This window comes from Sciurus vulgaris (genome assembly GCF_902686455.1).
Source record: "Sciurus vulgaris genome assembly, chromosome: 16".
In the NCBI taxonomy this organism is placed as follows: Eukaryota; Metazoa; Chordata; class Mammalia; order Rodentia; family Sciuridae; genus Sciurus; species Sciurus vulgaris.
This window is the reverse complement of record NC_136477.1, coordinates 26,378,227-26,391,786: the sequence shown is the minus strand read 5'-3', so window position 1 is coordinate 26,391,786 and position 13,560 is coordinate 26,378,227. Positions and strand designations below refer to the sequence as shown.

Below are 13,560 nucleotides of genomic sequence, written 5' to 3'. Positions count from 1 at the left end.
GCCTCTACCAGCCACATCCCAATGCCTGCTCCAACCTGGTGGGTAACTTCACCTTCGGGGCCAGGCCCCAGCTCAGTGCCCTCACTTACCTGAAGTAGAGCCCCATTTCAGAAGAGTAGCCCGCTGCTGCTCCCCACTGCCACCCCAAATGACCACTGGAGAGGAATGGGTTAATCCAAAGGAAAAGGTGCTCCATCTGCCCAGCAAGCCTCTCAGCTGGCTTCCTGCCTCCAAGCCAACTGTCCTGCCTGGAAGGAGGCCCAGTGTGCCGTGTGTGCCCCACCTACCCAACACCGCCTCAACATCCAGTGCCCTATGGGGTCACCCCCTCCCGCTCCCCTGCCTCCTGGGGGCATATCCCAGCTCCCCATCCCACTAATGCAGACCACACTGTTAAAAATAGAGCCTCTTTATTGGTACCTGTCAGCTCAGGTACAATGTGTTCCCACAGCACAGGCTGGCAAGGCCGCCTAGGCAAGGGGGCAGGCCCAGAGCCTAGCTTTCTTGGCACAGACACACAGAGAAATGAATAAATTATAGTTCTGACACTGAGGGACAATATAAAAGTTGATGTAAAATTCAAAATTCAACATCAGCAAACAAAGGGCATAAAAGCCCTAAAGAGCCACCCCTTACAACTGGCCTCGGTACATGGTAGGCTAGGATGGAGCGCAGTGCCCCAAAGCCCTGTAGCCCTGCAGGGGCACTTTTGTGCCAAGGCAAGCCCCTTGCCCTTTCTAGGCATCTGGTTTCCCCCTCATGTATTATGGGCTGGGAAGGGAGGCCACTCACTGCCTTCTGGAGGGCAGAAGAGAGATCCGAGGGCAGGAAGCAGAGGGACTGGGTCGGGCATGAGAGGGTTTTGGTCACGGCTGGCCAGCCCAGCACCTGCTTACACAGTCATCCCCAAACCAGGGCTTGCATCTACACCTGGTCTACACCAAAGCCCAGGCAGGGCAGGATGCAGGACCAAAGGGGCCCTGCCCCCAGCACTACTACCAGCCAGAGAGGCACAGCTAAAGCTGCTTCAGTCTCCAAATAAATTATGGAAATAAATTAGTCTTCACAGTCCAGAGGATCTAGCCACCCATGGGTCTACGGCTCAGAGTGGCCTGAGAAGTCTTAGGAGGTTGATTAGCCCTGTTTCACTGTCCTTGGGCTCAGGAATATCATACAGAGACTGAAAAGAGGAGAGCCAGGAGAGCCACGTCTTCTCTTCCTGGCACACGCTGAGGAGGTGGAAGAGCACTGTGTGGGTGTGGGGGGCCAGGCGGCTGAAAGGGGGAAGCCCCTCCCCCCTCTTCAGCACAGAAAAGTTAATAAATAAATAAATTCAGAGTGTTTCGTGAAAACCAGGAGTGCCCACATACCTGTGGCTGAGCCAGCCAATGGGAAACTTGTTACATACAGACCTTGGGGAGCCCCCAAATCACAAAAAAAGCAGCAACAGGGCTCTTGGGGCAGGGACAAGGCACCCTAGTCCTCACACCGGCACAGGCTCTATCAGAGAGGCTGGGGCAGTGTCCTCAAACTGGCTGTCCATGAAGGGGGCCAAGGCTTCGGCAACTGGTTCAGACAAGCCCATGAGGGACTCCAGGAAGCAAGTGCTGGCGTCCCCAGGTGGAGAGAGGCCAGGCAAGGGGCCGTGGGATGCCTCAAGGTTGTCCAGGCTGCCAGGCACCTTCTGGGAGGTGTAGTGAGGCCCCAAACTATAATCCGGCAGAGACTGGAGTAGCTCAAAGGAGTCACAGGAAGACAGGCTGAGGTCCACTGAGCTGCTCTGGCCAATGTCCACACTGGGTGGCACGGAGGTCCCAGGGAGGCTGCTTTCTCTCAACCCTTCAAGGCCACCACTTAGGAAGCAGCTGGCATCCAGGTTGGCATTTTCATCCAGGATGCCAGGCACAAGGCTAGAGCCAGAGTAACTGTGGGTCCAGCTGGCCAGGCCACCAGGGTCGCCAGTAAAGATGTCAGTCGGGTAAAAGCAGCTGAGGTTGTCCAGGTTCCCCACACCCGCTTCCTCCTCCTCCTCTTCCCCACCAAGGTCAGAGTCACTGAAACTCAGGATCCGCGCCAGGCTGTCATCATCCATGCTTGGCTGGAAGCCAGGGCCAGGCAGGCCTGGGTGGGTAGTGTGGTCTGGGGCCTCACTGGTGCCTGATGAGGACGACGTCGTGGAGGAATCGGTCATGTCGCTGCTACAGCTATTGTCCCCCAGCTCGCTGCTTGCTGGGGGCTTGGCCAGTGGGAAAGTGGAGCCCAGAGCCTGCTCGCCAGGGCTGGGTGGGCTGCCCTGTGCAGGGGCCTCCAGGTCCCTAAGGGCCTCGGCCCCCTGCTCCAGCTGCAGGCGGGTGAGCGTGTGGATGAAGTGGGTCTGCACGCGCGCCTGATTGAACTCCACACGGCCCGTGGGGTTCTCACAGCCCTCCTTGCAGCAGCCACAGGGGAACGCTGTGTGGTCCATCTGCGAAGAAAGCGGGCGGCAAAAGTGAGAATCCTGTGGAGTGGGAGCAACCCTAGACCCAGGCTCCCCAGCCCAGCCCCATCCAGCTACCACACCTGGCACTTGATACCGGCCAAGCTGCAGCTGCAGGTCTCAGGGTCACAGACCCTATCACAGCGACAGCCACAGTCCTCACGGGATTGGCGCAGTGCCTGCAGTTCCCGCTTCTCCTCACGGTCGATCCTTCGCACTCCCGCAGCCCGCAGCAGAGCCCGACGTCGCCGAGCTGGGTGGGGTTGTAGGAAGTTCACTTCTTCCAACCGGCCGCCGGCCACAGCCACCGCCAAGTCCTCTTCCACAGAGGCATCATTGATGGCGTCCACTGTGAGTGGCAGGCCGGCCTCCCCCTCAGGTACGCCAGTTGCTGAAAGCTGCATCCATGTGAAAGGGATGTGAGAGGCAAGAACGTTTGACAGATGCCCCCAAGTGCTTACTCTGTGCTGGGCACTATGCATATGGTGGCGAGAACAACCAAGAACACTACACCCTTCAGGGCATCTTGCAGATGTCATTCCCTAGATCAGGGACAAAATTTCCTCTGCTATCGGTCACATACACCTCCCCCTGCAATAACCCATCATCAACTCCACTTCATCCTCCCCATTAAGGTCAGACGGATTCAGGCAGCAGGCTTCGGGCCCTCAGTCTACCTGGAGCCCACCACCTGCAGCCCCCGGGGTCTGCAGATAACCCGGGCTGACTGGGCCAGTCACAGAGCCCACAGACCCATGTGCCCACACATGACATGCCAATGGACACCCAGGGCTAGGATTCCAGAACCGCTGGAGTGTATGGGCTACGAAGAGAGGTCTCCCTACCTTCCATCGCAGCATCTCCACCTTCTCCTCTTTCAAGCGCTGGCGGAGTTTTTCACGCCGGGCCCGGGCTTGCTCCTGGGTAAACTCGGACAAGGAGAAGTGGCGGCAAGCGCTGTGGCGAGGGGCCATGCCCAGAGTACAGCCACCTCGGCTGGGCACACTTGTGAAGCCCTGGCACCGTAGGAAGTAGAAGACAGTGACGCCACTGAAGGCAACACGGCCTGGGCGCTCCCGAGGAGCCCGCTTCAGAATGGACCGAGCTGGGGGACAGGCAGGGAAGGGATGGATTATTCACCGAGGCACAGCATCACCTTGAGGAAGAGCACGCAGAACCCCTCTCCACCCACCTTAAAAAAAAAAAAAAAAAAAGTGGACCTGAATTTAGGAGCCAGCCTGGCTGGGATTAGACTTGGTAAAACTAAACACACACCCATGTCAACACTGGCTTAATGTCATTTACTAGTCCAAGCGACAGTATTCATAAGGTTAAATATCTTTCTATCATTATGGGTCATCTACTATCCCTTGTACAGTTTTGTTTTGTTTTGGATACCAGGGATTGAACTCAGGGGTACTCGACCACTGAACCACATCTCCAGCACTTTTTTGTATTTTATTTAGACAGGGTCTCAATGAGTGGCTTAGTGCCTCACTGTTGCTGAGGCTGGCTTTGAACTCACGATCCTCCTGCCTCAGCCTCCCAAGCTGCTGGGATTGCAGGCATGCAACACCACTCTTGGCCCTTGCATTGATTTGTAGGAGCTCTGATCTATCTGTGCAAATATCGTAGTCATCTTTTTGGTATGGCATTTCACATAATTTTTTTTTGTGTGTGTGGCAATGCCAGGGATTAAATAACCCAGTCTTGTGCATGCTAGGCAAGTGCTCTACTATTAAACTACATCCCCAGCCCACACAAACCAATTTTTAAGGTTTATGTAATCAAATACATATATTGATCTTTTCCTTTATAGTCTCTGTTTTGCAAAAGGCTTAGAAAGTCCTTCCCTTTTTAAGTTACTAATTATATATTGATTAATAAGCTCATATTGATACATTTAATATATATAGGTATATTATTTTCATAAACCAGTCAAATATTGGCAATTCCATGTGTTTCAAGCTAATATATTAATTCTAAAAGATTTTGTTTTTACTGTTAGACTCTATGTGCTAAAAATCATAGCATTATAATGCACAAATACATAAATACACAAAGGTAAGCAGCATGTATCTGTGGTATTAAAATTTCATGAGGTAGTGATTAGGAAAAAAAGTCTAAAAAGGTTTCATGGAGGTGGAAGGAACAAGAGTGAAAAAGAAGCTTGAAACAGTGCTCTAAGATTATCAGTTTGAAGGCTGGATTTGTTTTTTTTTTTCCTTCAGTGCCAGGGATTGAACCCAGGGGTTCAATTTGCGCATGGCAAGCAAATGTTCTTACCACTGCGCCGCATCTCTAGCCCTCTTTATCAATTTGGAATCAGAATTACACAAGGTTGGAAAATAACCTGGAAAAAACCCTCTTCAGTGTGTTCAGGCAAAGCCAAATAGCATTGACAAGAGAGGGACTGGCTTGGCAGGCCCTACGGCAGAGATGTGTGGGGTGTGGAACTCCAGCAGCTGGGTTTGTAGGAAGGGTGGGCAGGGTGCATGCTGGAGAAATGAAACTGGAACAGAAGGGAGGGGCCTGAGTGGGAAGGCCCCAGGGCCACTCCAAGGAGCTGCATCCTGGACGTCACTACTCCCAGGGTCAAAGGTGAATCAAGCTAGACCCTGGTGTCTCCACATAGAGGGCATATCCTGGGAAGTGGATGCCACAGGAGCCAAGGGAGGGAGCTACAGCCCTGGGAACCTGACCTCCAGAGGTCGAAATGGCTTACTTCAGGGCCTCCCAATTCCACCTTTCGGGAAGGAAGAAAAGAGGGCTGCAGGGAAGAGAGGACTCACGGGTGAAACTCTGGGAGGCACAGAAGTCCTGTTTAGGCAAGGGCATCTGACCCCAGGAGCTCTCCTCATCTGAGACTGAAGAGCTCGGGGAGCAGCAATGAGAGAGGCAGCCAGAGGAGGTGGAGGAGCAGAATGAGGAGGAGTCCTCCTCCAGCTGGTCAAACTTCCTCTTCAGCAGCCCAGTCATGGTTGCAGAGGTGGCTCCAGGGACTGGCGACAGACGGCCTGGGATGGGAATGAGAAAGTTGTGTCAGGCAGGTGATAACAGCAAGCCCTGGGAGAAGGCAGAAGGCAGGCGGCTCTCAGCCACGATCACTATTCGTCCTACTTCTGCTCCAAGAGGCCCAGACCTAGGTCTTGGCCCTCCATCCCCAGCCAGAAGCTCTAGGTGCAGGAGCACGGTCTCCAGAAGGTCCCCTGCCCCCAGCACAAGACACAGCACCTCTTCCTCCAAACAAATCCACATCCTGATGCCTTTGAACTCCTATAACTTTTGCCCAAAGCCTTCTGGGGAAACCGCCTGGCCCCTTTCCCACCACCTTCTATAACCCACCTACTCACACACATCCATGCCAGCAAGGGCAACAGGCAGACACACCAACAGATGGACTGAAGGACCTCGGGTGTGCCATTCCTGGACAGGAGTCGTGGGGGCTGACTCACCGCAGGGGTGATTCATGGGGGCGCCTTTGTGTGTGAAAGCCAGCCATGCACCACAGCCCACGGGGCCCTCAGAAGGTGGCACTGCTTCCTCTTCTCCAGAACACCCACGCCCACCGGCCTGCACTCAGGCAGCCCCGGGTCATCACTCCAGGGTCAGACACTTTGGGAAAAGCTGGGTTGACGGCCCCCATTCCCACAGGGAGGACTTTCCTGAGCCCCTCCCCTCCAGTGATGGAACTTCTCAGACTTTCCCTCAGAAACCCCCATCCTGCAGGAGAGAAGTCCCCTGCCTGCAGGCCTGATGTGACAGGGAAACTTCATTCGACTTAAAATTCACCTAGGCCTTGCCTTCTACTCCAACATTTAAAACTGTCTGAATTAACCTCCAATGGAAATCATTATTCCCCTTTAGCTTCTGAGGTGTAGCACCCCAGGACACACCAAGTTCTCCCCACTGAGACACCACAGCCAGGCTGGCCTCTTCAGGATGGAGAGGGCTGGGCTCCTGAATGAAAGTACAGTCCCTCCCCAGAAGATTCAATCTCCAGGGCTACTCACTGCTACCTTGTCTGTGACCAGGTCCTATGGCCCTCAGGGCTGGGTCCCCAGGAGGTGGCCAGGAGGAAGGGGAAACAAAGCTCAGGCCGTAGGGCTGGAGAGCCCCACCCCCACAGTCATCACAGGAAATGAAAGAACAGGAAAAACCAACCAGAAAGCTGTCTTGGTCTCCTCAGGTGTCCTTTCCAAATACCCCTTTTTCTTATCCTGACCGTCCCCTAGAGTCCGGGAACCTAGGGAATGTGCTGTCGAACAACTAACTGGATAAAATTCATCAAAGGGACAGCCTCCAAGAAGCAGGCATGAGAGAAGCAAGAAAATCTCCCTCCCTGGCTAGCCCCCCACCCTGGGGGTGGGGGAAGAGGATACACAGGTGTTTCCGGGGGTAGTTTCTCAGGCTTGGCACCCCCCTTCCCAGGGTCAAACCACAAACAAAAACAACCCAGCTCCCAGCTGACCTGCAGTCTCTCCCAGGAGATGGAAGAACTTCATGATCCAGAGCCAGGCACATGCACTGACCACAGATACTCGCACAGAAGCACATGCAGCACCCTCACCTCCTGTCCCCATGGAGAGACCCTCAGGGAGACCCCATCCTTTCCCCAGATTCCAGGTGCCATCTATAGGGTGCTGAATGCCTCCCTAATCACATGCCCCGACTGAGGTTCCCGCCCCCCCACCGCTTGATCAATTGCCCACTCTCTATGCCTGGCCTTCCCCAGGAAACATACAATTCCACAGGCCCCAAATTGAACCCTGGTCTCTGTCCCCCGCCCCCCACGCCATCTGTTCCTCTTCCTGTGTTCCCTATCTTAGTAACAGCACTGCCACCCACCCAGTTGCTCAAGCCAGCAACGTGCAGCCTTCTCAACGCCTTCTTCTCCCTCCATCTACATCCAGGCACTCGGTCCTGAAGTTCATGTACACATTCACGAAATCCACACAAGGCCAGGCACAGACTCAGTAGGCAGCCTGAGGTCACCCAGCATCATATTAAAAACCCTGGCTCTAGAGACTGCTCATTGGGTGGGTGATCCTGGACAAGTTCCTTAACATCTCTACGCCTCCAACTCCTTTGTCTTAAAACCTCATAGGGTTAGGAGGTTTCCAGGAATCCATACATGTCACGTTCTTGGACCAAGACAAGTGTTTCAGTGAATGGATGGAAAAAGAATGAGCTCCTGGACACATACAACGCAGATGATTCTCAGATACTACCTTGAGTCAAAGAAACCAGAATGCCAGAATCAAAATACCTGCTTGTGAAGTTCAAGAAAAGGGAAAACTAACTGGCTGATGAAGTGAGAACAGTGGTTCTAGGGGTAGGGAGGGGTGCACACTGGGGAGAGTCATGAGGGGATTTCCTGTGGGGTCCAGAAATGCTCTTGGTTGTTCTGGTTGGCGGGTATATGGGTGCCTAAAAACTACAAGTTCATCTAGCTGTATGTGTGAGACTTGTATACTGCATGCAATCTATGTAGTTCACCATCAATTTAAAGAGCCTGGGCTAGGGGTGCAGCTCAGCTGTACGGCACTTGCCTAGTATGCTCAAGCCTTGGGTTCAATCCCCAGCACTTAAAATAATAATAGTTTACTACCGTTATCACGTCTGTCCCCACACTACACGTGTCCCCTACCTCTGCTCCTGCTCTCTCCACCCATCCATTCTTTACTCTGCAGCCAGAATGACCACATTAAACCAAAGACCTACCTGCTATTCCCCTGTTTAACACCACTCTGTAGCTGTCCCTGAGCAAACCTGTCCTTAGGATTAGTTCTAACAGGCTGAAGCAGAGCTGACCGCTGCTTGGCCTCCAGCCTCATCCTGCAGACTCTCCACCACTGCTCTCTGTACTCCAGCTGAACCTGCAGTTCCCCTAAAGGCCATGTCCTTGCCCATTTCCTGGCCTTTGCACAAAATGGAACAACCCAACCTCATTTTCTTTCAGAAGTTATCTCCAAAGGGACCTCCAGAGTCCCCTACTCTTTCCTCCTGCCTCTCTAGGATCCTGCTGTAGACTGAAAGTGTGTGTCCTATCAAAATTCCTATGTTGAAGTCAAATCCCGGTGTGATGGTGCTTGAAGGTAAGGCCTTTGGAGATAAGATCACGAATGGGAATTAATGCCTTTAGAAGAAACACAGAGATGACCTGTTTCTCTACCGTGTGAGGACACAGTAAGACAGTGCATCTGCAAACCAGGAAGGGGAACCTCTCCAGGTTGGCACCTTGATCTTGCACCCACCAACTTTTAGAAACACAAGAAATAACTTCTTTTGTCAAAGCCACCCAGGCCATGCCATTTTTGTTACAGCAGTCCATACCGACCAAGGTAGCTCCCATGGGTCCTGGAATTTCCCCATCACAGCCCTTATCTGACCACGGTGCAACTGCCTCATTGCTATCTCCCTCACACCTCAGGTACCTCTGCCTGGCTGTTATGTTCCTGTGCCTAGAACACAGCCTGGTAGAGGGCACCTGACAAGGTCTGATGTAGGCCAGCCAGCATCAGGAATGGACAGAGACAGCCTCTAAGTACATGAGGTCTCAATGTGACCTTGGCTCTTGGCAGTTAATTTAGGAAGGGGCCGCATGTTCCTCCTCTAGCCTGTGCCAGAGTATTCAAGCAAGAGTAGTGCTCAAAGGTGGCCCTGAGGACTGGAGAGGGAAGCTCCAGATGCAGGTGGTGCCAACACCCCAAGCCCCCTGTTCCTCAAGAGTAAACAGTTAGAGAGATGTTAGGAAGCATCTCAGCCCAGACACCAGGGCTCTGCATCAGAATGTCCATAGAAGGACTTAGGTGAGGGGGGTCTAACCTCCCAGGCTGCAGAGTCCCAGGGAGGCTGCAGACACACTGCAGGCAAGAGTGATGAGCCCCTTGCAGGATCTGCAGACCTGGAATGAAATGAGAAATCATCTCTTCCCTGATACTGCCTTGGAGTAAGGGGGGAGGGGGAAAGACTCCTGAATCTCCATTCCTCTGTCCCACCTGGGGATTCAGAGATTGAGAGAGGCAGAGGCAGGAGATGAGATGGAAAGACTGAGCCAGAAACAAGGAGAAGCCAAGTCAGAAAAAGGAATGAAAGATAGTGAAAGAGTCCAAGAAAAGTGTCAGACAGTGAGTCAGAGGGTGGGGGAGGGGCCTTCAGCAGCTCCCCAGGAATCAAGATCCTGACCATGGCACTGTTCCCAGGGTGAGCACAGCCCCCTCCTGGGGTCCTGGAGGAAGGAAAAGAAATTCCCAGAGAGCTGGCTCAGACAGAAATACCACACCCCCAGGAGCCCTGGGAGACAGGCCCTGAATCAAAGAGAACCAGGCTTCTTCCGGGATCTGACTGGGCCCTGAGAATCAGGCAGCCCTCCAGCCACCACACACAGGCACTGACAGCCCAGGGGAATGTCTCCCAAGCCTACAGGCCACAACTACACACTTAGGTTGTACTATGTGAATCCTGGGAAAGCTACCTCACTCTTGGCACTAAACAACCCAGGGCTGTTTGGGAAAGGGCATTTCAAGGCCTTTAAAAAGTCCTATCAACTCCTGTGTCCACCTCAGCAGTCCCACCACTGCCCCAGCTCCCAGCCAGAGCTCGTATTAGGGAGGGGGGGCACCTTCAGTTGCCTCTAAACCCCTCCAGGAATCTGAAGAATGTGTCCTTTAACCTCAGAACTGAAGGCCTTGGCCAGCTGCCCCCCACAACACCTGGGGTCACATGATCCTAGCCCTCAAGTATTACTTCCTAGGACAGGGGAAAAGCACCTACAAGCACCTCAGGTCCCTAGTGAAACAAATTGCCCGAGACAGCAGACAGGAAGCATGGGCACACCCCTCCCCCACCCATCCCTCTGAAAGTCATCTGGGGGAGGGGACAGTTCCTAGGCCTAGCCTCTAGGGCCTGGCTCTGGGTAGGTGCCAAATGTTTGTTGGCTACTTGAGGCACTTGCTTCTGCAGAAGAGAAATTACACCTGACAGTGACCGCTCCCTCCACCTAAGCCAGGCCTCCTTCGCTGGCTTCATTCATTCATTCATTCATTCATTCAACAAATATTTGCGGAGCTACCATAATGAGTCAAGTGGCAGGCATTTGGTCATACAGGGAGCAAGATCTACAACAAATGCTGTCCTCTTGAAGTGTGAGTTGGGGGGTGGGGGCAATCAGTGTGGGGTGATGGAATCAGAGGGTGGAAGGGCCTTGTAGGGAATCACAGGGAAAAGGGGGTGAAGGCAGATCTCTCTGGGAAATGAATACCCGCAGAGTTCCAAAGAGAGGATACAGCACGGGTGAGGGGCTTGGGCAGGGACAGCAGAATGCTGTGTGGAGGAGGGGCAACCTAAGAGGCAGCAGAGCCAGGGCCACAGGGCAGGCTTTGGCCTGAGGGCACAGGAAGTCACTGAAGGGTTTAAGTAGGGAGTGACAATACCAGATTTGCATTCTTAAAAGATGGCTCAGCCTGGGACTAGAGGGGGTGTGACCTGTTGGATAGTGAAGCCAGGGCCAGGTGAGATGACAACAGGACAAGGACAGAGGAGAAATGGGGGTGGGCCTGATGACTTCGGGATGTGGAGATGGAAGAGGGCAAGGGTATGGAGGATTTGGAGGCGTGGGGTGATGAGTTACTCTCCAGAGGACTGTGAGGCTTCTGAGTGGAGGTGTTGGGTGGGCAGTGAGAGAGCTGGGGAGGACGCTCTCGTGTCAGGAATGTGGGCTATGGCTGTGTGTGACTGTGCCGGGAGCAGGAGTGACTAAGTGTGTGTCTGTTGCTGTGGTGTGGGCATCTCAACAGTGCGTGACGGGGAAAAGGCCCCCGGGGAGGGGAAACTGAGGACCGAGAGGAAGTACGTGCAGAGGAGGGAGTAGAAGTGCGTGGGAGAGGACCTACGTGTGCCCGCGGGTGGCCGGTATAGCTGCGCCCCGTGACTCACGGCGGTGGCCTCTGACTGTGACGGTGACTGACAAACAGGTGAGCGTACGACACAATCCCTCCTCCTCCCTCCCTCCCTCCCGGGGTCCGTGACTCACCCGGCTCACTCCTCGCTCATCCCTCCACTCCCTCCCTGACCCCCGCCTGCCGGGATCACCCGGCACACGCCGCAGCTCCCGCACCCTCCCCCGGGGGGAGAGCCCGAGGAGGAAGGCGACAAATGTCACCTGCTCCGGCCACGCGAGAAACTTCTGAAAAGTTCTCAGGCAGCTGGGTCAAAAGGAAACTCAGCCGCGGACGCGCGCGCCTGGCCACTCTGCCACCTGCACCGGCTCTGGGACCGGGACATCTCGGGGCAACTGCGGCGGGCGGGGGAGGGGAGCGGAAAACCTGCGACTCCCGCCTCCTCGGCTCCCAGCCGAGCTGGGCAGCCCCCGCCCCGCAGCCCACTCGGGTTGCCCGAGAGCGAACGGCAGAGGCCGGAGCAGCGGTGCCACTCGCGCCCGATGCCCCCTCCCCAAAGTCCCGTCCAGCGGGGCTCGAGTCCCCTCAGCGCTTACCTGAGACCCGGTCGCTCGCCAAGGACACCGACGCGAGCCTCGTCCCGGCCCGGCACGCTCCCCGGGCCGCGACTCTCTGCGCTCCGCCGCACAGCCGTCGGTCAAGCCGCCCCTCGCTCTGCGCGTCCGGCGGCTGCGGCGGCGGCGGGAGACTGGCTGCGCCCGGCCCCGCCCGCCGCTCCGCCCTCCTCGTCAGTGGAAAACTCCGGGGCTCACTGCGCTGACGCACGCCGGGCCTCCCGCCAGGCCGCCCGGCAGCCCCGCCCCGGAGGCGCCGCTCCTCCCCGCCCGGAGCCGGCGCAGCGGCCGCGGGGCCTCCCGGCGGACTCTGACCCCGCGGCGGCGCCTCGCCGCTCTCCGCCCAGCCCCCGCTGCCCGCGCCCTCTGCTGCCCTCCTTCACTGGTCCTCGAGGCGACGACCGTCCTGGCCCGCAGGGCCGGCCCGTAAAGATGCCCACCTCACCCCACCGCGCCGCTGCAGATGGGTAGACTGAGGCCGCGAGCAGCGCGAAACTTCGCAAGACCACGGGCCAGGACCGTGAGCAGAAGGGAGGCCTCCTACACGCCCTCCACCCTCGCCCCACCCGAGGCAGTCTATTATAATCCAATCTAAACGTTAACTCTTCTGCCCCCACACTACCACCCACCCCCAGATCCGCCAGAAAAGTAAACTGACTGGAGATGAACCCAGGATGTATGAGGAGTAGGGAGGGAGGGAGAGGAAAGGAGATCATTGCAGGGACTGACTTTCACCTCTGCCCCGGGCCAGAGACCCTGCCCCTGCAGGAGCCCAGGAGCTGGAGGTTCTCGGAACCAACTTCCCTACCCCCACCCCATCCCTCCTTCTCAAAAAGTAGAGGGGAGCTGGTTTCTTCCGGACCAGACCCTGGTCACTTAAAATGGCCCACTGCTTTTTCTGCTCCCGCCAAGACTTTCCTTGATTCAGGGCCAACTCTCCCAGTACCTCTGCGCAGAGCCAAGTGTTCATGCCCAGCAACCAATTTCTGGTCCAGGAGCCCACTCCCTGCTCCTCTTCCCAATCACAAGCACCTGGATGGTTCCACCTTCACACCCTTGCTGCAGCAGTTCCTTATCACCTGAACTGCCTTTTGGTCCTCTATCTGCTTACCTGAATCCCAGCGCCTTTAAAGGCTCAGCTTGCACTGCCTCCTCCAGGGAGCCTTCGTGGTAGCCTGACCCTCCCCCTCCCAGCTCTGCTCCCGCTGCATTCTGGGTTCTTCTGACTGTCCTAGATGAATACTGTCAGCGACTAGCCCAGCCCTCAGGATTCCATTCTACCCTCCTCCAGGTGGGGGTGGGGGTGACCTTCTGTCTTCCTGGATGGCATCTGGAGTGGAGATGATTGTGAGGCCCCCCACTTCCGCCACTGGTTTGTAAAAAGAGAGGGCCGGGACCTATGACTGGTCCTTTACTTTCCAGGGAGAAGAGGAAAGCAGGTTAGGGGCTGATACAGCTCCTGTCCTTCCAGATGCATTTCTTAGAGGGAGGTGTCTGGGAAGCTGGCACCCAGTAACTTCTTGAGGGCAGGGTTAGAGATGGCAGTTGAGGAATCCTCCACACACAGTAG

General features: G+C 55.4%; 1 protein-coding gene across 1 annotated transcript; it reads right to left on the bottom strand.

The window, feature by feature from the left end:
• Positions 1–393: 393 nt before the first annotated feature.
• CSRNP1 (cysteine and serine rich nuclear protein 1) lies at positions 394–12,155 on the bottom strand. Its single transcript, XM_079115622.1, has 5 exons — positions 11,973–12,155; positions 5,269–5,493; positions 3,322–3,581; positions 2,560–2,874; positions 394–2,464 (listed from the first exon to the last, which is right to left on the bottom strand). Exons 2-5 carry the CDS (start codon positions 5,453–5,455, stop codon positions 1,484–1,486), a joined length of 1,743 nt encoding a protein of 580 aa, XP_078971748.1. The 5' UTR covers positions 5,456–5,493; positions 11,973–12,155; the 3' UTR covers positions 394–1,483.
• Positions 12,156–13,560: the final 1,405 nt, after the last annotated feature.